This window comes from Lagenorhynchus albirostris, chromosome 2 (genome assembly GCF_949774975.1).
Source record: "Lagenorhynchus albirostris chromosome 2, mLagAlb1.1, whole genome shotgun sequence".
NCBI lineage: Eukaryota > Metazoa > Chordata > Mammalia > Artiodactyla > Delphinidae > Lagenorhynchus > Lagenorhynchus albirostris.
Window position 1 is genome coordinate 45,201,693 of NC_083096.1, and position 21,798 is coordinate 45,223,490.

Sequence of the window (21,798 nt, forward strand, 5' to 3'; positions counted from 1 at the left end):
AAGTGATAACATTTTCCTGCTTAATAAAACTAGATACTACTTTGTAGTCAGAAAGAAAGGGGAAAAAAATTCGAGGAACCACAATCCGTTAATTTATATCAGTAAATCCTTAAGTGCCTTTTAAGTACCTGTCACTCTGCCGGGCACTGGGAGGCAGCGGAGGACATAACAAATACAGTCCGTACCCGCAATTAATTTACCGTCCAGCAGGGGAGAAAGAGATGGTAAATAAGTGACTTTTCAAATAATTAATTATGCAAGAGCAAACTATAAACATCTCAGAGTTTCTATAGGAGTTTCACCTGAGTCTTCATCTGGTTTTACATTCTTTACTATCTCTTTCTACAAAAAGACTGCCTAACATTATTTATCTGTTAATAAGTAGCAATAAAACAAAACTTTAATAGGACCCTAGCTTGACACTTAATAGTATATCATATAAGACATCAACTGCATTAAAGAAAAATCAGAAAAACAACAAACAAAAGAAAAATTTTAACAGGACCCTGTAGTTTTCTGAGCAGTTTAAAATTCCTATTTTATTTTTTTCTTCACAACGGCCCTGTACTGCATATATTACAGCAATCTATGCACCATGGTCCATATGGTCATAATTAATAAAAACTCAGCATTATAATACCTTTTAAAAGACCAACAAAATTAAATCTTAGAAGTTACCTCTTATCAACTAGTTTTGCAAAATGCTATATTGTGATAATGTAGTTGTATATTTGCAACCCAAAATACTAAAGTTCTGAGATCTTTTTAGACATGTTAGACATATAGCAAATACTTATTTTTTATGAATGACTTAAGCATAAACTCAGTATCAGCTGAAGCTAAATATCACCATCCTAGATTGAACTCTTGTGATACAAAAATAAATGTGAAATCTTGTCAAAAATTTAATTGTTATAATTAGATTATTTTAAAATTTAGTAAGCAAGGTTTTATTTTAATTTTTTTGGCCATGCCATGCAGCATGTGGGGTCTTAGTTCCCCGACCAGGGATCGAACCCATGTCCCCTGCAGTGGAAGCACGGAGTTTTAGCCACTGGACCACCAGGGAAGTCCCAAAATTTAGTAACCAATGTTTTAAAACATGATATACAGCAAGAAAAATAATTGCTCAACATTACCAGTGGCTAGATTACTCCATTAGCCATCATAATGCACATTTAGGATATTAAATCACATACTTACTTTCAACTTAGGTCAAATGAAGAATAAAGTACTTTTTGGTTAATTCTGCCAATAATGGGTACTGCTGATGGCAACAGTACCATCTCTCTAATACTAACTGAGATAAAACTTATCTCCTTTTCAACTCCTAGACTTAAAGATTTGGCCAATGGTTATGACGCAATTTTTATTGAAGAAATCCCACAAACTGTGTGCAACCTGACGAAATGCTTTCTGAATATTTTCAAGAGACTGCTGCCTTTGCTTATATTTTTATTGCTAATAAATTCAACCAAGGATCTGGAATTGTGGTAACAATACAATGTAACTGGCTTTCAGCATGACAAAATTCTCTCTGATTTTCCACCTACATCTCAGCTTTCAATGTTTGCACATCAATTTCGGGACATTTCCTGTAGTTGAATAGGGAGATCTTTTCGGAAGATGCCATGTATCATAAAGAAATATTTATAACCTTAAGGCAAATAAGTTTGTTTACTACTCCAGGAAGTAAACACAATCTCAAATGAATCATTTTCTCTGCAAGCAACCAATGGTCATGAGAAATCCCGCATTACTGATATTGATATCTACTAAGCACAGTATTACAGCTTTCTTTTGTCCAATCAACGTTTCAAATATATATCACATTGTTTAAATGCACGACAAGGTCATTCTGAAGTATATTGTATGCTGTATACTTGTCTTTGACAAAAGAAAATTTCACTACAAGTTACATCTAAACTACTCACCAACATCTGAAAGTAAATAATCAGAGATTAACAATAAATCTAGATGCTTTGCACTGTTCATGTTACTGATATTGTTACCCTGATTAGATATGGTAATAACTCACACAATAGCATGGTCATTGATCACACTTGGGTTCAGAGATACAGAAATGTCATTGAATAAGACATTCAACTATTCAGTGATGCAAGGGCTGAAGCCAAGTAGCAGATTTTGAGTAAATACTGACGCCAAGTTGAACTTCATCGCATCCTTAGAATAATTTTGATCCTATTCTCAAAATAACTCAACATTATTTTTTCCTCTTCCCAGAGACTATATGAATAAGTCCAAGGGGGTTGAGTATATAGATCAGAACTCCATTTACACTCTTATACATGGATATAAAATCAAGGCTAGAAAATGTGTTCTTAAGCAAAAGGTAACTAGTGAAAAATCAGGCAGTGTTTTCAAACTTAAAATTTTTTTAAAAAAACAGATACTAGTACAAAGGCATTAAAAATCTGAAAAATTTAGAAAGTGATAGTCAATATAACATGAAATTTGTGACAGAGTATACTTCAACAGATAATAATATAGAGACGAAGATTCACAAAAAAAAAGAAGATGATTCAAAAGAAAAACTGAAAAAGAGTCAGAGGCAAGCTGGATTTTTTGATTTTAGCAAACATTAACTGAGCTTGTCAGGGAAGCAAAAGTTTTATTCATAGATTTAATGCCACTTTAATTGTTTTCCTGTAACTCCTTATTTTCAGAGAAACTTTGATCTTACCAACTTTTATCATGCATTATACTTTTTATACTTATTTACCCCCATTAGTGGCAAGAATTCCTTCACCACAAAATTCTCTGAATTTTTTATCCAAAGAACACAGAAAACTAAGGAGAAATAATCTCCATTATTTCTAACACTATTCCCCAAGTTCTCTAGTTGTAGCCATAACCTGTTTTTAATTAACGTGGTTTTAGACCCTTACCAATTCAATAAGTTACATATTCTCTTCGTGGGTAATATGCAAAGATAATTTATCCAAAATTATTAAATCAGCCTCATAACCCCTTCCATTACTATATATAATGAAGTTATATATCTTATAAGGGTGCGTCAAAATCAAATTATTTGAGATAAAAATTTACATTTTATTTGAAAGTAGTATTTACATAGCATAGAATTCTGATAGACTTTTCATTTCACTCAACTTTTTCTTAAATTTATACAAATATTAAGAAAATTAACCATAATCTGTGATTTAGCTATAAATATTTGCATGCAAAACAGTACTAAACAAAATAAAGGATTTTGCGAATCTAAGTATTTAGTCTCACAATTCAAAGCTAAAAAAAAGTGAAAATATATCAAGAAAACTTACCTTTTCAGTTCTTGTCTTCTTTTTATATTACAGTACAGAATATCTGTATCATCTGATTTCTGAAAGAAAAAAGATATCATTTAGGAAATATAAATTGTGCACTGGGGAAGGAGATTGGGAGATGGTATTTTTTCCATACCTATGTGTTAGTGAATAGGTTGACACAATAATTTAATAAATCTTTCCAATAATCTTGTGAGACAGTTATTATTATCATCTCCATTTTACAGATAAAGTACCCAAGGCTCAAACAGAGCAAAAATATCCTCAACATCACAGAGCAAGTTAGTAGCAGAGCCGTGATCTGAAACCAGATCTGTCTACCCTCTCTATTCTACCACCCTGTCTCTCTATGTATTCTGGGTACAAGAGCTAGGCACAAAAAAAATAATAGAGAAAGAGGGTATAGTCCCTGTCCTAAAGAGTTCAGAGTACAGTAAAAGGATAAAGTAGAAAGAAGTAGAAGGATATGTACAAATAACCTAATATAAAGGACATAAGTATCAAAGCAGGACAATAAACAGTAAGTTGTAAAAAGATGAAATCAGTGTTTTAAGAAGTTTAATAAAGCAAGAATAAATTGCAACAGCAGTTTCATTATGTGAAAACAAATTCTTAAAAACCCAATTCTGCATTCATGGAACTTTCACAACTACCTTCTCTTATTACCTACAACAACTGTGTAGCTATCCTGATATACACCTAACTCCCACTTGAATATGCTGAGTACTTCACAACCACCCATGTACTAGGTTAATGTGTTTGGTCTGCTGTCACTGTTTCAAATTACTTGTGAGACAGTGGAAAGAAATCTGGACTTGGCTCTGTTGCTGCAAATAATTTTGTGTCCTTTGACAAATCACTTAACTTTCTGGATCTCTATTTCTGAATCTGAAAATGCAAACACTGTATGTGCCTTGGCTATCTCAAAATGAAATTGTAAAGAGAAATATAACCATATATGGGGAAAGACCTAAAAACTGTCTAAATTTATATTCATGCTGTCTAATCCCACATAATAGGGTCTATTAGCACAAAGAAACAAAGAACTTGATAAACGCTTTTTAGTGAGCAGCAGAAAGAAAAAACTCGTTTTCTGTATCAGCTATCAAAAAGTAAGAATAATATAAAGAAAAAAAATAATGGAAAAGTAGTGGGGGAATTTATATCATAAACCTTCTAACTGCACATTAAAACTTACATATAAATAATTTTTAGAGTTAGTTACAGTAGCTAAACACTCACCAGTTTTCTCTTCTCTGTTGAAACTGATATTACAGAACAAGGTGAACTAGTAGAATTTGCTGAGGTTTTTTTCTCTTTCTTATCCTAAGAATGCCATTTGGAAAAAAGGAAAGAAAAGCACAAAATAAAGCACAGCATAAGAGAGCATTATTTCATCACTTACTATAAATCAAGATTCTTTCTACATTAATAATAAATTTCAGAGGAGAACAATGTTTAAGGGCATACAAACATTGGTAAGAGGAAGAAAGACCCAACTAGAAATCAGAAGATGTAGGTGCTCTTGAACTAGGGATGAGATGGGATACAGGTGCTACAGCAGAAGGCTGCAGACGACTCAGACAAGGACATTGAGAAGTGGCACTGCCATGGTGGAATTCCATTTTCTACAAAGCAAAACCATATATCCAGTTATTTTTCAGTGGATCCTGAATTCAAAAGACCCAGGACAAACATATTTTGAGTACCTACCATGTGTCAAAGACATTCTTCTAGACAGTGAGGACAGATTAATGAAAAAACAATAAAAGTCCCTGCTCTCATGGAGGTTAAAAACTAGTGCAGGTATTTACAAATAAGCAAATAATATATTTAGTGTGTCAGATGATGCTATGGAAAAAAAAATAAAGCAGAGAAAGGGGTCAGGAAGGGCTGACAGGCAAGGGTGAGGCAGTTGCAATTTTAAACAGAGTAGTCAAAAAAGGCCCCACTGGTAAGCTGACATCTGAATAGAGACCTAAAGAAATGAAGGAACAAACCCTGTGGATATCTAGGGAAAATTTTTCAATTTAAAGGGAGTAACAGCAAGCACAAAGTCCCTGAGGCAGGAATGTGCCTGGCTTATTGGAACAACAACAAGGAAGCCAAGAAGTGGAGAAAGCAAAGAGAGAATGTAATGGAGATGAGATGGGGAGAGTAGTTCACTTTGTCAGCCCCAGCAAGGACTTCAGCTTTTTCTCTGAAGCGAAAACCATCAGAAAATATTGAGCAGAAGAGTGACATGATCTTACAGTTTAATAGGATCACTCTGCTGTTATGTCAAGAACACAAGAAGGCAAAGGTGGAAGCAGGGAGATCAATTTAGAAACTACTGAAATAACCTAGGAAAGCAAGTTGATTGCCTGGATCATGGTGATAGAAGTAGAGGCGGGAGTCAGACTCTGCTGTTAGAATTTGCTGATAGATGGGATGCAGGTAGAGCATGATGACCAGGGTTCCGGCCCAAGCAACTGAAAGAATGTTATTGAAGTTTACTACGCTGCGAGAACTGAGGCTGGGCACTTGAAAGATTATAGTTTAAGAAGATGAGGAGGAAGCACAAAGGACACCGCCAAGCCTCAGTTTCTTCCTCTGTATAATTGGGATAAAAACAGTACCTACCTCATAGAGCTGTGAGGAATAAATAAAATAATGCAAGTAAAGAATGAGAATAACAAGTGACTTTTCCTGGGTCAGAAGGGAAGAACAAAATATTTACATATCTCATTTTAAAACTGAGGTGTATTTTTTTCATTACACAAAAATAAACTGTAAAAAAGGGTATCTTTAGGGCAACAAACCAGAATTCTTACTTCTTCATCAACATTGGGTGATGGGGCAGTGCCTTTTCTCAGAGATTTCTCTTTTTTTCCGTAAGATTCTTTGCTGGACATTTTGAAAAGCTAAAATAAATATCAAAAGCACATTATGTTTTACCACTGCCACAACAAAAACATTAGAAATTATTTTTTTCAGTTCCTTAAAGACTGGAGTTTTACAAAATAATTTCCATATTTTACCCATTCTCAAGGTGACAGGATTCTCTCATTGTTCCACTTTATTTTACTTATATTCTCCCTCATAATGATCTGTTCCCCTCCTTCAGCTTCATCTATTACCTTTTTAGGAATGACTCTCAAAACTATGCCTTTAGCCCTGATTTCTCTCTCAAGCATCACAACACCATTTTCAACTGCCTGCCAGACTGCTGTATTTTGCCCCACCTATATATACCTCAAAACCAACTAGTCAAAAGTCTTCATTTTCCCAACACACCCTCCATCACTCACTGAGTGCGACTTCAGGCAAAATACATACGTTTTTTGAGCCCTAGTTTCATTATATGTAATATAGAGATAACTCATCCGAGAAGGTTTTTGAAGAACTCAGATGAAGCTATGGATGTAAAGATACCTTGTACAGGATAGTACACAGCAGGGTCTTAACAAATACTGGCTTACGTGGTTGTCTTTCTTCTAGACCCTGAGCTTCTTGAAGAATATGCTGTATTGAAAACTGAGGTGTTCACAAATGTCTGCTGAGTGAATGAATGAGTGAATTTTTCTTCCCCAGAATATTCATTGTTCATTCTGAGCCACTTCCAACTCTTGCTGATCCAGTCCCTCTGTCCACTTCCCATCCCAGTCTCACTTTTCCAGCCCTGTTCTGGATCAAGTCTATAGTGTTAGTTACTGATAGGAAAACAAACAAACAAACACACAAACATAGTCATTCCTTATGGTCATAAACACTCTCAAGATAGTGTATACAACCATCCTGTATTGGAACGTAGAGGCCAGAGACTGGGAATATCACCAGGTTTGCTGGGGCAAGAGGATGTAAAAGGGGTCCAGAAGCAAAGTCCAAAGGAGAGTTTATTGCTGGCAGTGATATGTATAGACACTATGAACATAACAAAGACTAGAAACCAAGCAATTGCAACTACTCCTGGTCAATCACGATGACACTAAGTGAAGTTCTAAACAAGAATGATCAATTACACTAAATCAAACTTTTAGAATGTTTTGATGATTATGGAAGAAAGAATAAAAATGCTGATAGCTAACAGAAATCTAATAATAATAAAAATTAATAAAAGAGTAGCCAACGTAAACTTCTACGAACAAATTCTAAATTACCCAGAAATTTTGCTTTGTAAGATAATTTATGGCAATAATTGAATTCACAGTTGAGCTTTCAGATTAGAAGAATAATCTTCATTTCTCTTTCTTGTTCCTAGGACCCCATTCCATGGGGGGCTTGGCGGGGGGTGAAGCGGGAAAAGGCATAATGAAAAATAATAACTTCCATGAGATAAACTGCTTAGAGGCAATGGACTGGTTATGTTACCGTTTACAATTTAAACCCATTCACATTGTGCTGTGAATACAAAAAGAACACAATTGAACCTGTTACCCATAAGACAAATTGAAAAAAAACACTGCAGATAGTGGACTATCAAAGGAAAAACACCCATATGTGTACTATGACAAATGTTTTTTTTTTTTTTTTTTTTTTTTTTTTTTTTGTGGTACGCGGGCCTCTCACTGTTGTGGCCTCTCCCGTTGTGGAGCACAGGCTCCGGACGCGCAGGCTCAGCGGCCATGGCTCATGGGCCTAGTTACTCCGCGGCATGTGGGATCTTCCCGGACCGGGGCACAAACCCGTGTCCCCTGCATCGGCAGGCGGACTCTCAACCACTGCGCCACCAGGGAAGCCCTGACAAATGTTTTATACTCATATTAGTGTGAAATTCATATTGATTCTATGGAAATCAGAATACAAACTAAATGAGGGGAGACTTCCTGTGCCGGCCAGTCTCCAGAATGGCTCCTGATGATCTCTGCTACCTGGTAATTACAGTCTTATGTAGCCCCCTCTCACAATAAATAGAGACAACCCACGTAACCAACAGGATATTGCTATATGGTAGTATGTGGCTAGGTCTAATGACATTGTGGCTTCTGCCTTACTCTCTATCTTGAATTGTTCACTACCATATCATGAGGACATTCAAGTAACCCAAAGAGAAGGCCACCAAGGAAGAACTGAGACCTCTTGCCAAAAATGAATTGACTGCCAGGCATGTGAATGAGCTACCTTTGAAGCTGATCCTGCAGCCCTAAGCAAGCCTTCACGTGGCAGCATCCCTGGTCGGTATCTTCACTGCAGTCTCATGAGACCCAGTACCAGATACAACCAGAAAGCCATTTCTGAATTCCTGACCCATACAAACCGTGAGGTAATAAATGTTTTTGTTGTTTTATGCCACTAAGTTTTGAGGTAACTTAGGCAGCAACAGATAAGTAATATACTCACTTAATATGATTCTTCCAAACTCTGAAGATATCTTCTTCAGGATGTCTCAGAGAGTAAAGGCAAGAGAAGTACGGGGGCCGGGGAACTCACTTGCATACGCCTTGAGGAATGTGAATCCCATCAGTCAAGTGCCCCGAAGCTCAACATATTAACGAGTTTGGGGTATTAACAGCCTAAATATAAGCGCAGGGCACTCCCCCCGCCCCCACCCCGCCAAATTCCCTATCCGCAGGAATCTTACAGCCACGGCGCAGCGCTGATACTGGGAATACGTGGGTTAGGGCAAAAATAAAAACAAAAGGAAAAGAGTGTTCGGGTCACGGTGTGCGTGAAGGTGCGAAATAAGGAGCAGACACCCGACTGACAGGCGAGCCTGTCAGCGTCCTGTAAACCGCCTAGGCCCACGGGCTCGCGTACTAACAGACCTCACCCTAGCCGGGGCGAGAGGCAGCCCCAGAAGAAGGGCCGGGCCAGAACCCCACCCTCCACAGAGCAGGCTCAACCCCGGGTCCGCCCCCAGAGTCGCCCAGCCCAGGCTCGAGGGGACCCGGAATCCTCCGTCCGTCCCGCCGGCCGCTCGCTACGGTACCTGAGTGAGGCGCGGAACCTGCCCAGCGTAACGTCAACGATTCCCCCCACACCCCGCCCCGGCTCCCTACCTTATTCACCAGCGCTCCCGCGGGTGGCGACTCTGGACTCCCGGGCCAAGGGAAAGGGACTTCGAGCCCCGATGCCCGCTGGGAAATGTAGTTCTGCGCCCAGAGGCAGGGTACCGCTCGATCGCTCCCGAGCGTTCGTTTAGCTTTGCGTTCACTTCCTCTGAGAACTTGGAACTCCGGCCCCGTCCCCCCCGTGCGGCGCGGTGCACCCTGGGTACTGTAGTTTTGGCTGGATTCCGTGGTTGACGCCTGGGACGGAGACGCACCGCGGAAACGGAACTCTCTGACCTCATTGGACGCCGTCCCCAGCCCGCTCCTGCGCAGTCTGGGCTGGCGTCGTAACGTCTCGGGGAAAAGGAAGCGGATGGGACCGAGAATCGCTGTCTGTTGCTTTTTGTTTTTCTGCTGACTGGATTTGGTCACTGGTTCTTCGTCTTTTGTCTGTTGCACGCATCCCGCCCTCCCCATTTGCTTCCCCACTCCTCGGATCCGGCCCTCTGGGCTTTCACGCCAGTTGTCTCACCCCGCCGTGAGCCCCTCCTGGTCCCCGGTCGGGCCTGGCACGGAGGCGGTAACTATGGAGAATATGGCGGAGGAGGAGCTGCTGCCCCAGGAGAAGGAGGAGGTGGAAGTGGCCCAGGTCCAGGTCCCGACCCCGGCCCCGGACTCGGCTCGGGTCCCAGCTCCGGCCCCGGATTCGGCTCCGGCCTCGGCCCCGACTCCGGCCTCGGCTCCAGTCCCAGCCCCTGCCCTGGCCCAGGCTCCGACCCTGTCCCCGTCCCTAGCCTCTGCCCCTGATGAGGCTGAAAGCAGTAAGTGCAGGAGGCCCAGATCTGTCTGCCGCAGGAGAAGCGAGAAAGTGCGCCTTGCTGGGGAGTAGGGGAGGCCCTTCTCCCCTGGGATGGTTTTTATGGGGAAAGGCAGTTTTAGAGAAATGGGGGGAGGAAGGAGGAACCCGTATAGCGGGTAAAACGGGTGTAGGATGGGGGAAGGCATCTCCACAAACCTTGGGGACCTCACAGTGAAGGATCTGTGGAGGCCAGGTGTGCTGCAGATAGAAGGAAATAATGAGGTTGTGGGCTTCTTCGTTAAAGGGAGTCTTTTTGGTACAAAAATTAGAAGTTACACCTAATTTGGTAGTTTCCCTCTCAGCCCCGTCTGCCATGGTTCGCTAAGTCCTTTAAAATATGATAGAGTAACTGAGGCAACCTGTTTACTGTAGTAGATGCTAACTGCCAAGATTTAGCAACCGTTGCTGTCAATTAGCTTTTGTGCCTCGACAGAGACAAGAGATGGGTTTTTCTCATTATTTCATTTTCTTTAGCAGCTTGCTTCCAAAAAGAATTTGAGGCTGATGAACAGTTTTAAGAAAGAGTCGGCTAAATTACAGGTGTCTTCCCTCAGACATAAATACCAATTGAATTTTGTACGTTTTTCCGTCAGAAGTCAGCTGTTGAAAATTAATAGCCCGTATTATTGTGCTTCTGAATATGCTTGCATGTTTTCTAAGTGATGATTTATTGGACCATAAAGGAATTTAAAAGATTGATAAGTAACACTTTCTTAGGAATTTTCTGAACATTTTGAAATGTTAGGTCTAAGAAAGTTTTCTTTAAAAATTTAGTCCCAAAATTGACCTTTATGCTCTTTCTGAATCATAACAAAATATCTTAAATTAATTCGTTGTCTTTCCTACTTCTAAGCCACTTGTGAGATTAATGTTTATAAAACATTTGGACAGTTATAATCTAATAGAATTATTTTACAATTTTAAAACAACATATAAATTGTTATAGTAGATTTAAGAGTAGGGCAGATCACAGAAAAGACAAAGTCAGCAGGCCTCTGGTAGGCCCCTCCTTATCACAGAAGATCAGAGCTAGTAGGTGCAAAATAAGGCCAGTTGTTTCTTCATCCACAACTACAATGGGGGAGGAGGAGGAACACTCTCCTGAGTAAGGTATCCTCCCTAACTCATCTCTAGATGGGGGATTTTTATGTTTATTAGAGGTGGTTGAACAGCTTTAGGGAATGCATGCTTTCTCCACCTCCCCACCATCAAGAATATGTTGAATATAGTTTGGAAAGATTTCTTCCTATATTCCAAAATTTACAAGTGTGTTAATTTGAAGAATGCATGATGTTTGAGAAAACTGAAAATGCATTGCTGGGACAAGTAGGTAATGACTGAGAATCTGAAATGCATTAGAAACATATTAATCACATTTTAAAAATTATTTTTAGATGGTCTAGTTAGCCCTCTGAAATCAGACTTAACTGGGCAAGATGAAGATGGCATATCTGAAATAGAATTGAAAATTGAGGAAAAAGAAGTTTTAAAAGAACCTCCTAGCATCTTGGACTCATCTGATTTAACAAGAGGTTTGCCTATTGACTTCTGGATTAGTGTGTTACAAAAAGATTGAGTGATTTTAAGTACAGATTGACTGATAACTACTGTGTTGAGCCAGAAAGTGATTTCAGAGATGTACATAGGCATATCAGGACTCTTTAGATAGATCTTTTAGAATTTACTTCAATAGGGGACCACAGGATTTTCAGTTTTCTAGCTTACCAGGCCCCTTTCACTTACTTTGTACTACTTAGTAGTTGGAATGATTTAAATAAGCACATCGTTATGTAGCACTATATATCTTGTTTCACGCACAAAGATCTTTGAACTATGGAAGCCAAAAGCTTTTATGATTTCAAATTAAATAGATTGGTTTGTACATGTGGATTCATTGCCTGAATCTTACTAGACAGTAAGGTCAGACACCTAGCAATTAAAGGTTTTTGTAATGTGGGAAAAAATTTTACCTGTTTATAGAAATCATATCTCATTGTAAGTCATTTGAACAATACCTGGTATAAGAAGTTAAACAATAGCATTTGTTGCTCCTTGTTTTTCTCGTTTTAGAATTAAGTAAAAATTGTTTTTTAATAAATTTTAGCAGGAATGTCTGACAGTGCTGAATTGAATTCCAAAATTATTGACGCAGTGTGCTGCTGCATCCAAAAAGACTAATGATTTTTTTAAAAAAATTAGTTCAAAACTTTAGTGCCTGCGGTGTGCAAGTTACTGCACTAGGCACTTAACTGTTACAAAGATGAATAAGACATAGCCCTTGCCTACTTACTGCTTATTTGTAGAGGAGACAAACAAGAACACAAATTATACAGAAGGAAAACAAAGCAACTGGGCATGAAGCTTGGAGAGGGATGGGCATGAAGCTTGGAGAGGGATAGGCAGGAAGACAGCAGTGCCAAGAAATTGTATAATCTAATTATATAATTAATATTAGCCTTGTGGTTTACCCCCATTGACTCCTATCTCACTGGGATCCTTTCCTGTCAGTTACATCTCCTAGTCTTGCATATTCAGGATTCCACTTTGTAAATGTTCCTTTCCTTGGGGCTACACATATTCAGGTCTCTCTATCCTTAAAAAGAAAGAAAAAACAAGTTACAATCCCATCCATCTCCTTTTTTATACTACCAAACTTCTTGAAAAAAATAATCTATGCTGATTTTCTATACTTGGTTTCTCCTTCCAGTCCCATTTGTACTCTGACACCTCACTGAACCTTCTTTCTTAAAGGTCACTAGAGACTTGCTAAATACTAAATCCAGTGGTCTTTTCTTGATCTCTGCAGCTATTTGTGATGCTTACTGTTGAGCATTTCTCTTTTATAGTCTCTTCTCTCTTGGCTTCTGCATTATCTTGATTCTCCATACCATTTTTCCTTTTTGAATGTACCCTCTTGATTTTCCTCAACGTCTCTTAACAAATATCTACATACCTCCATATCTCACTTACAAATTGTATCCATTTATATTAATCAGTAGTGGGTTCAGCAGCATTGGGGAATGCATCCCACACACGACTTACTCAAGAATGTTAAATATATTTTGGAAAGATTTATTCATATATTCCAAAATTTACAGGTATGTAATTTGAAGAATGTATAATATTTCAGTAACCCAAAAATGTGTTACTGGGACTGAGTTTTGGCTTTTTTCTTCTCTGTTTCACAAAATTTTTCCCTTACGCTTTCTTATTCATGCTCATAGTTTCATCTAACGTGTATTTTTGAGTTATATCTATTCAGAATCCCTCCTGAGCTCCAAAAACGATTCAACTGCCTACTGGACTTGAGTACCTAATACCAGTAGTAATCAAACACACTGTGTAAAAAACTAAATTCCCTTGTCTCCTCTTTCCTCTTCCTTTCTGCCAAAAGTGTTTTCTGCTTCCTTTATTGGTTAACAGTATTATTAAATCTCAGGATCGTCCTTTAATCTTCACCTTTACTTTCACATCCCAAGTTCTTTGCTTCTTTTTTTACCTTCTCTTCTCCAGTACTTTTCTGTTACTAATTTCTCACCTCAGTTATTGATCCTTGGTACTACAGCCAGAGATACCCTCCTGAAATGCATTCAAATCATGTCTTTGATTTCCTCAGAAACCTGAATTAACATTGCCTGAAGAGTAAAGTCCAAACTAACTTGCATAAAATTTATGTCTTCCATGATACATTTTTGACTGCATATCTTTCTACCAACTCTATCCCCCAAACATACTACTTTGCAGCCAGGAGTGGTATAGAGGTGGCTGTGTATTTTTACACCACATGCCTTTGTTTATTAGGTTACTTCAGTTTATAAGGCCTGACACGAAATCTCTACTTATTGAAATTCTCTTCCTACCTTATGAAATTCTATTCATACCCTAAATTTCAGTCAAATGCCACTTCTTCAGTGAAGACATTCCCAGGGGCACTTGTTGGAATGAATTACTTCTTCCTCTTTAGGCCACCATTATATTACCTTTACCCCTAGTGTTCATTTCATCCTGCCTTGTGTTCTAGTTAGTAGTTAACGTTTTAATCTCTCTCACGTGGTTGAAAGTTCTTTGAAAACAGGAAACATGGCTTCAGTGTTTTGTACAGACTAGAACCTTTCTTTTGTAGAATTATATTGAATAATAGGATAGAATTTGAAAGCTGTGAGGTTACACAGCAGAGTTTTTTCCCCCAACTCTGCCTTCTTAGGCACACTTGTCATTTTATAAACTGAGTTTCCCATCTAGGTACTAGGGCACTGTGCTATAGGAAATAAAAGTGTAAAATTCCATGTGACATGATCAAATAAAAATGAAGTTGGAATACAGATTGTTAAAGCATAATTTTCTAACTCTTAAAATTTCCTTTCAGAGAGACACATCTCAATTCAAAGGCAGCTTGCTGATCTAGAGAAGTTAGCTTTCGTAACTGAAGGGGATTTTGACTCTGCCAGTTCACTGAACTCAGATAATCTTGATGCAGGTATTTCCATGATTTGAAAATGTGTTTTTTCTCAGTTTCTAATGATTTGTCATCTTTCAACACATGAAAATTTTTCTAAGCATAGACTTGTTTATTTTCACTGAACTAGAGCAGAAGTAAAATAATGGTTTTTTACTTAGGAAATTATAGCCTTCTATATGCAAAGGTGCTATGAGATAAGTTATTTCACAACTTCTCAAGGAAATTACAGTCTCATGGATATATAAGGGCTTTGTATGCTAAAAGTTAGGAATTACATTTTACTATGAGTAACAGAAATCCAGAAAGTAGTATCGAGGCTTATATTCTCTCATGTAAAAGAAGTCCCAAGGCTGGCAGTTTAGGGCTGGTACAGAGTTTCACAATGTTGTCAGTGCCCCAAGCTCTTCTCTTTCTACTTTGCCATCCTTAGTGCTTGGATTCCATCCTCAAGATCTCCTCACAGGTTTTTGAAGTAGGCAGAGTATATATATATAAAAAGAAATAAAATTGTGCTTATACTTGCCATGTGCTATGTGTGAAAGATATTTGTTGGATTAAAAATTGAGTTATTATTTCTGTATATTTTATTGCTTTAAACCTGGGCTTGAGATTTTAAGTCTCTTGTATACTATCAAAGTTTTTATTAAGGTACATTACATTTCTAATTAAATAAAACTTATTTAATACATAATCTTTCCAAGAATATGTTAATAAAGAAGGAAGAACTTACAAATTTAGTAATAGGATACAGTGGTTGTAACCATGACCCCAGTCTCAGAATAGCAATTATATAGGATCCAAGGTACTCCTTCCACTTCCTTCTTCCATTTTTCTAACTCTGCACATTAACTATTTTTGTTGCTGCTAGAGTAGAAGAGTATCAGAGCAGATACTTATGCTCTCTGCTCAGCTCCTAGCCCTCTGAGAGTGTGACAACTGCTGCCTTTTCTCCTGCCCAAAGTACAGAATGACATTCTCTCTGGCAGGCACTTTGGCTGGAGGGATATCATGTAGTTTATCACTTCCTCATCCTCTCTGCTCCCAGTGGCAACAAGGATATCTGCTAGCCACAGAGAGGAGAGTTTTAGGTAAAAAAATAAGTCACTGACCATGTGCTAAAACAACTATTGTTAAGTACCTGCTGAGGCAGGAATGACTTCTCCCTAATGTTAAGAAAGATATTATCTAAGGTGTGTGAGTGTGTGTTTTGGGGGGTAAAGGGCAGAGGCAAGAGAGGTTCCCCGTTACTTCTTTTGTAGCTAAATTTAAGCATTAACAACTAGTATATTCTCCGCTTTATTAGTTCCTTTTCCTTTAACAGGAAACAAACAGGCTTGTCCATTGTGCCCCAAGGAAAAATTCAGAGCTTGTAATAGTCATAAGCTTCATCGTCACCTTCAAAATTTACACTGGAAAGTCTCAGTTGAATTTGAAGGTTAGTATTTTTGTGCTTGCTAAAAGTGATGTAAACGAAATTAAAGATTTGGTACCAGTTTTGGAATTTTAATGAAAACATAATCAAATATTTTCAGTTTAAAATTATGAAGGATTAATGCCCCTCTTTTAATGTATTTATTAATAAAAGACCATATAGCTCTCTAGGCAATAGATAGATGTGACACCAATAGTTTAGTGTGGCAAACATTTATTAAGCATCTCTTCTGTACGGGGTACCTGCTTGGTGCTGAAGGTACACATTACTTATTGAACCATGTTTTAATAAGTTATACTTTTCCTTTTATATTAGAACAACTACAATTTTACACATATTTTTGAAGATATAATAAATGTAGTAAAACAGAAAATAAAATAATTGGTATGAACATTGGAAAAAAGAAGAAACATCTTTGTTTTTCTGCTGATGGCTTAAAAAAGCCAGTTGACGAGAGTATTTGGAACAGTGGTGAGATACAAGATTGATCAGAGTCTCTCTACTCTAGATAAATGGAAATTAGAAAAAACCAATTGTAATAGTGACAAAAATGACACAATTTGAGGGAGTAAGTTTAACGAGAGGACTCATATAACGAAATGAATAAAGTTGAAGAACAAAAAACAACATCTTACCAAGTTAAAATACTTCTTAGAGACAGTGAATTATTAGATTCTGAGTTAGTGAATTATATATTACAGCATTTTTGGAAAGAGACCTGGCAACATTTAAAAAATTTAAAATATTCATCCACCAGGCACTCTTTCCTAGGAGTAAAAGCAGCAATACACAAGGATAGGTGTACAAGAATATTCGTTGCAGCATGTGCTTAGTGACAAAAACATGGAACTAAAATAAGAGATTGAATAAATTATGCTCATGGTACATGGTACATACATACCATGAAATATTATGCAGCCATTGAAAAGAGTATATTACATCTATACCAGTTTACTTGGAAGGATTTCCATGGTAAACTACTAATGAAAATAGCAATATATGGGATAAAAACAAAAAGTACCCCCCCAAAAAAAGCCCTAAATACCAATCTTAAACACGTATATACTTATATTTATATATGATTATATAAGTATAGTCATTGTTAAATGTGCTTATCTGGGGTTTCAACCAGACTGAATGAAATAGCCATTATAAGACACCCCAAAAAAGAAGCCAGAACTATACCAGAATTATTTTCTTAGATTATCACTAATTACTTAGAGAAAAGGGAATTAGAGACTAATTCAGAAGCTATATGTCTTATGTTTAATTATTTATAAGAATGTATAGTAAACCATATTGACTTCTTATCAAAAAAGAAAGATCTCATTTCATTTACAAAGGTCTCTTTCGTTTGCTGTATTTAAGCCATTGTTTAATCTTTAGGTTTGGTCTCCCTCCTCCAAGTTATTCTTTTCTCTTTGATGGCTCATAGTATTGCTTTACTCTGTCATGTACATTAGGTTGTTGGGTTCTTTCACATGGTGGTCATCTGGTAGATGGTGAACATGATTTTGTCTTTGTGAGCAGGCTTCAAAGTAGTTGGCAAATATGTTGAATAAGATCTGCTGAAGGAATAGAAGGGAGATGAGGTAGAAAAAGCCAAGAATGCTTGTGTTTGAGACTTGAGCAACTAGAAAAATGTTGTCCTTTACTGGGATGGAGGAGACTGCATTAGGTATGAGAAAGAAGGACAGGTCCTCAGATTTAGGCATGCAAATGTTGAGATGCATCTAGTGGAGATATCAAGTAGCCTGGAGGCTACATGAATCTAGACTTTGGGGAAAAGGTTTGGGCTAGAGATACATATTGGGGAGTTGTCAGAATATAGATGGTATTTAAAGCTGTAAGACTGGGTGGGATAACCTTAAGAGTACATATAGGTGGAAAAAAGTTGTTGTCCAAGGTCTGAGTCCTGAGACACTTCAACATATACAAATAAATGATTGGATGTAAAGTATGAGAAGAAAGGAGTTAAAGATAACTTAGTTTTTGAATTGGGAGTAACTGGAAGGCATTATCATTCATTAAAAAGGCGAAAAAGAGACCTGGTTCAAGAGGAAGTGAAAATTTTAGTCCTTGACAGTAGGTTTTTTGGAGTTCTGTTGTTGTTGGGTTTTTGTTTTTGTATTTCTTGGCTGCGTCACACGGCTTGTGGGATCTTAGTTCCCCGAACAGGGACCAGGGATCAAACCCATGTGCCCTGCAGTGGAAACGTGGAGTCCTATCCACTGGACCACCAGGGAATTCCCGACAGTAGGTTTTGAAATAACCAGTCATATGTCTTCAATAGGCAATTGAAAGTAGAGATCTGGCCCTCAGGAATGAGTTGGTAAGAGAGCTATAATTTGGGATTCCTTCTCACAGGGGAGATAGTTGCAATCATGAAAGGTACTACAGTTACCAAGGAAATGAGAAAAAATTTTTGTAGCACATCAAGCATACAGAAAATCTACATTTTTGAGTATGAGAGAGGGAAAAGAATCTGTAAAGAAGATTAAGTAGGAAAGATGGGAAGAGAACTAAGATAGTGCTGTATCATAAATGAAGAAGAGGCTGTATAATGGTAAATGCAGCATAAGGCAGAGAAGATGAAGCCTAAGAAAAAGTCAAGATGGCAGAAAGACGATAAAACTGAGTCCCAAAGAAGCTAAATGACTAAACAAAGGTAACACAGATATTTTTGGCAGAACCAGGTTTTGACCCTAGATCCTCCTGTATTTGTTTTTATATTATGTCATATACAGCAAGTACATAAAACTAAGGCAATCTCATTCAAATAAACTATGACATTACAAATATAAGAATAATCTCAATTATTCTTATAAAATAAAATTTGCTAGTAATTTTTAATAATAACTGAATACTTAATGAACAGTGATAGACAAGCAGCAATTCTTCATTCTTCATTCTAGGTTACAGGATGTGCATCTGTCACTTACCTTGTCGACCAGTGAAACCAAACATTATTGGAGAACAGGTAATCACATGGTAGATTTGTTTTTTTTAGACTTAGCTGTCCGTAAAGAAAGTGCAATTTTGAGTTGCTTTACGACTAAAATGTGCGTATTCAGCAATGAGTTTAAGATTTTGTTTACAAGGGCTTTCAGATTACCATAGTAGGAAAAATATGAAATGTATGAAAGAAGTTGCTGTATTGAACTTTTCATTTTAAAGTTTTTAATTTCAGTCAGATCACCTGCTCTCTTGTGTTCAAAAGGAAAATTAACCCACTTACTAATTTTGGAATGGAGATTTTTAAATAGTAATTTTTTTCTTTCAAAATAAATTTTGATCATGGAATAAGAGCCTTTAATTTCTGTGGGTTAGTAAATATCTTAATATGTGTCGATTCATACTCATCCTCCCTATGTTCTTCCTCTTACTTTGTCAAAGGACAGAAGGAAGAAACTTTCTGAAATCTCACTAACTTTTTTTTTAAAGTACATGTGTTTACTTTTAGGATAGATTTGACCTTTGGGGAATACAAATTGTAAAATATTTTATAGTGACACTATCCTAAATGCATATTAGTTTAATGGGTCCTCATTATTAATTTTCCTTTCAAGTCACTAAAAAAAGTAAAGAACTGGCGGCGGGGGGGAACAAACATTTCTTAAGTAGTTAGAATAATGCTTAGTCCATTAACCCTATCTATTTTGAATATGATAACCACAATGCCATAAGGAACCTTGCGCAATGTTCTTGACTATTCTCTCCTTGCTCTATAATCCCGAGTAAACAGGACGTAAGAGTAAAAAGGCATCAAAAGCAGGAAGAGCTGTTGGAGTGGTGGTTTTGTTCTTAGCTAAATGAGGAACTATAAAGTGAGAATTTTTACTTGGAAAAATAGACTTTTTATCCTGTCTCTAACATTTAGTAGTGTGCTAGAACTAGCTCAATTTTCCAGAAATCTTGAAAGCTCGTTGCTAAATGTGGCCATCATCAAAAATTAAATTATATAAACTTAAAAGTAAATAAATTATATTAAAAACAAAGTTAATGAATACTCACAACTCACTACTTCCCATTTATTTTACATTTTACTTTTACCTGTGCTCTTAACGTTATTTATGTATTCTGTATCTGCACGGTGGCAGTGTTCTCTGGTATGATATTGCACATCTCTTCCCAAATTCACGTTCAGTGATGTCCCATTGGTAGCTTCAGATGTCACGGTTGTAGCTTGACATCGGCCATGGTAGAGTACATAAACCACAGACAGCTGCAGACACTACAACAGGGCTTTATTTTCCTGGAGAGCCAGTTGCTATACATCTACCAGCACATTGCTGCTAGTGTCATACCGTTTGTTAAGTGCTGCTTAAAGAAGATAGAGTACAGTTATTTGCTGATTAGAATGAATGGAAAAAACTAAGAAATTAAACTTGTGGCCTATTGTAAAGTAAGATTAAAAAGCATATGTAAATATAGGTAAGGAAGTAAAAATCCTTTCAAAGTCACATGGCAAAATGAATACTATCTTCTATACGTTAAACTCTAAATACACTAACATACATAAATTTACAACATTAAATAAACTTTTATTTCATTGTCTTAGTAACTTATTTATATATTTAAATTAAATACTCTGTTTGATAGATATCCAGTAAAATGGGAGCCCATTATCATTGTATTATTTGTTCAGCAACAATCACCAGAAGGACGGATATGCTAGGACATGTTAGGCGCCATGTGAATAAAGGAGAGACTAAATCCACCTATATTGCTGGTAAGTTGAGCAATCTCATTAACATGTTAATAATTAAATTCTTAAACAATGGTCTAATTATTCTTTTCAGATATCAAGCAGACAAAATACAGTGACTTAACCAAATCATTTAGTTAACTACTAATCTGTCAGGTTTTGTTTTGTTTCTGTGAGACTCCCAACAACATTCAACTGTTCTCAATTTAACAGATATATTTAATATCTGGGATAGATATTAAATATGGGTAGAAAAAAGTAACTGATGTTCAAGTAAATATAGGTATCTTAATGAAAGACTATAGAATTTTATTACGAATGACGGCTCCTGTACCAATAACTGTGTTATACTTATTATCGAAAAACACTGGAAAAAGGAGGTAGAGTGATATATAAAGACTCTTTATTATCCTGAGTGATATCGAGTTATTAGTAGCTTGTTAATACTGAGACAGTTCCTTCTCAAGAATTAAGAATTAAGCCCTCCTGCCCTAAGGCATCCATTATATGTAATGAATTAACTTCTCTCTTATACGTCTAGAATGGTACTCTGGACCTTCCCTTTAAGAATTGAAAAAAAAAAGTCACTAAAATAATTATTTGAAGGGCTTAATTTGCTCACAGAACCTGGTTTGAGAAAGGCTGATCTTGTGAGATATGTGACTTGACACTGTTGAGTATAGAAAGATATATAACACAACACTAGGAAAGATTACTTTTATTTGGCATTGTAGAAAGGGAAATATGGTTCCCATTTAGTTAACATTCTGATAGTAATGTTATCAAGAAATCCAAACATAGAGAATCTCAATTATATTTCCCCCACACATATTACATATGTTTCCTTTCTTAAATATTTAAAATATATTCACACAAACACATCACTGTTTCATTTGGGTTTATAGCTAAATGATTCTAATGTATATTAAATATAGAATAATTTTTTTACATTAGCTTATAGCTGTTTGAATATAATTTGTGATTTAAAATCATAATTATGAGAAAGTGTTCTGAAGTCAAGCACATTCAGGAAATATAGTGACTCTTAGTTATCCATGCCGGCTAA

General features: G+C 37.0%; 2 protein-coding genes across 10 annotated transcripts in view; one reads left to right on the plus strand and one right to left on the minus strand.

Moving 5' to 3' along the window:
* SWT1 (SWT1 RNA endoribonuclease homolog) overlaps positions 1–9,462 on the minus strand; it is a 95,381-nt gene extending 85,919 nt beyond the window's left edge. For 2 of the 4 annotated variants that reach the window (XM_060131630.1, XM_060131603.1), the window contains exons 1-4: positions 9,284–9,462; positions 6,119–6,208; positions 4,548–4,631; positions 3,303–3,361 (exon numbers count right to left, since the gene is read on the minus strand). In XM_060131630.1, the coding sequence (XP_059987613.1) occupies positions 3,303–3,361; positions 4,548–4,631; positions 6,119–6,199 (224 nt within the window). In that variant the 5' untranslated portion in view covers positions 6,200–6,208; positions 9,284–9,462. Of the gene's footprint in view, positions 1–3,302; positions 3,362–4,547; positions 4,632–6,118; positions 6,209–8,624; positions 8,725–8,865; positions 9,062–9,283 lie in introns of those variants that run through there. The other 2 variants (XM_060131620.1, XM_060131611.1) reach the window with 2 other exon arrangements.
* A 170-nt stretch (positions 9,463–9,632) lies between these two features.
* TRMT1L (tRNA methyltransferase 1 like) overlaps positions 9,633–21,798 on the plus strand; it is a 36,048-nt gene continuing 23,882 nt past the window's right edge. For 4 of the 6 annotated variants that reach the window (XM_060131641.1, XM_060131659.1, XM_060131650.1 and 1 more), the window contains exons 1-6: positions 9,633–10,095; positions 11,528–11,665; positions 14,500–14,610; positions 15,914–16,027; positions 18,940–19,004; positions 20,627–20,756. In XM_060131641.1, the coding sequence (XP_059987624.1) occupies positions 9,861–10,095; positions 11,528–11,665; positions 14,500–14,610; positions 15,914–16,027; positions 18,940–19,004; positions 20,627–20,756 (793 nt within the window). In that variant the 5' untranslated portion in view covers positions 9,633–9,860. The remainder of the gene's footprint in view (positions 10,096–11,527; positions 11,666–14,499; positions 14,611–15,913; positions 16,028–18,939; positions 19,005–20,626; positions 20,757–21,798) is intronic. The other 2 variants (XM_060131672.1, XM_060131653.1) reach the window with 2 other exon arrangements.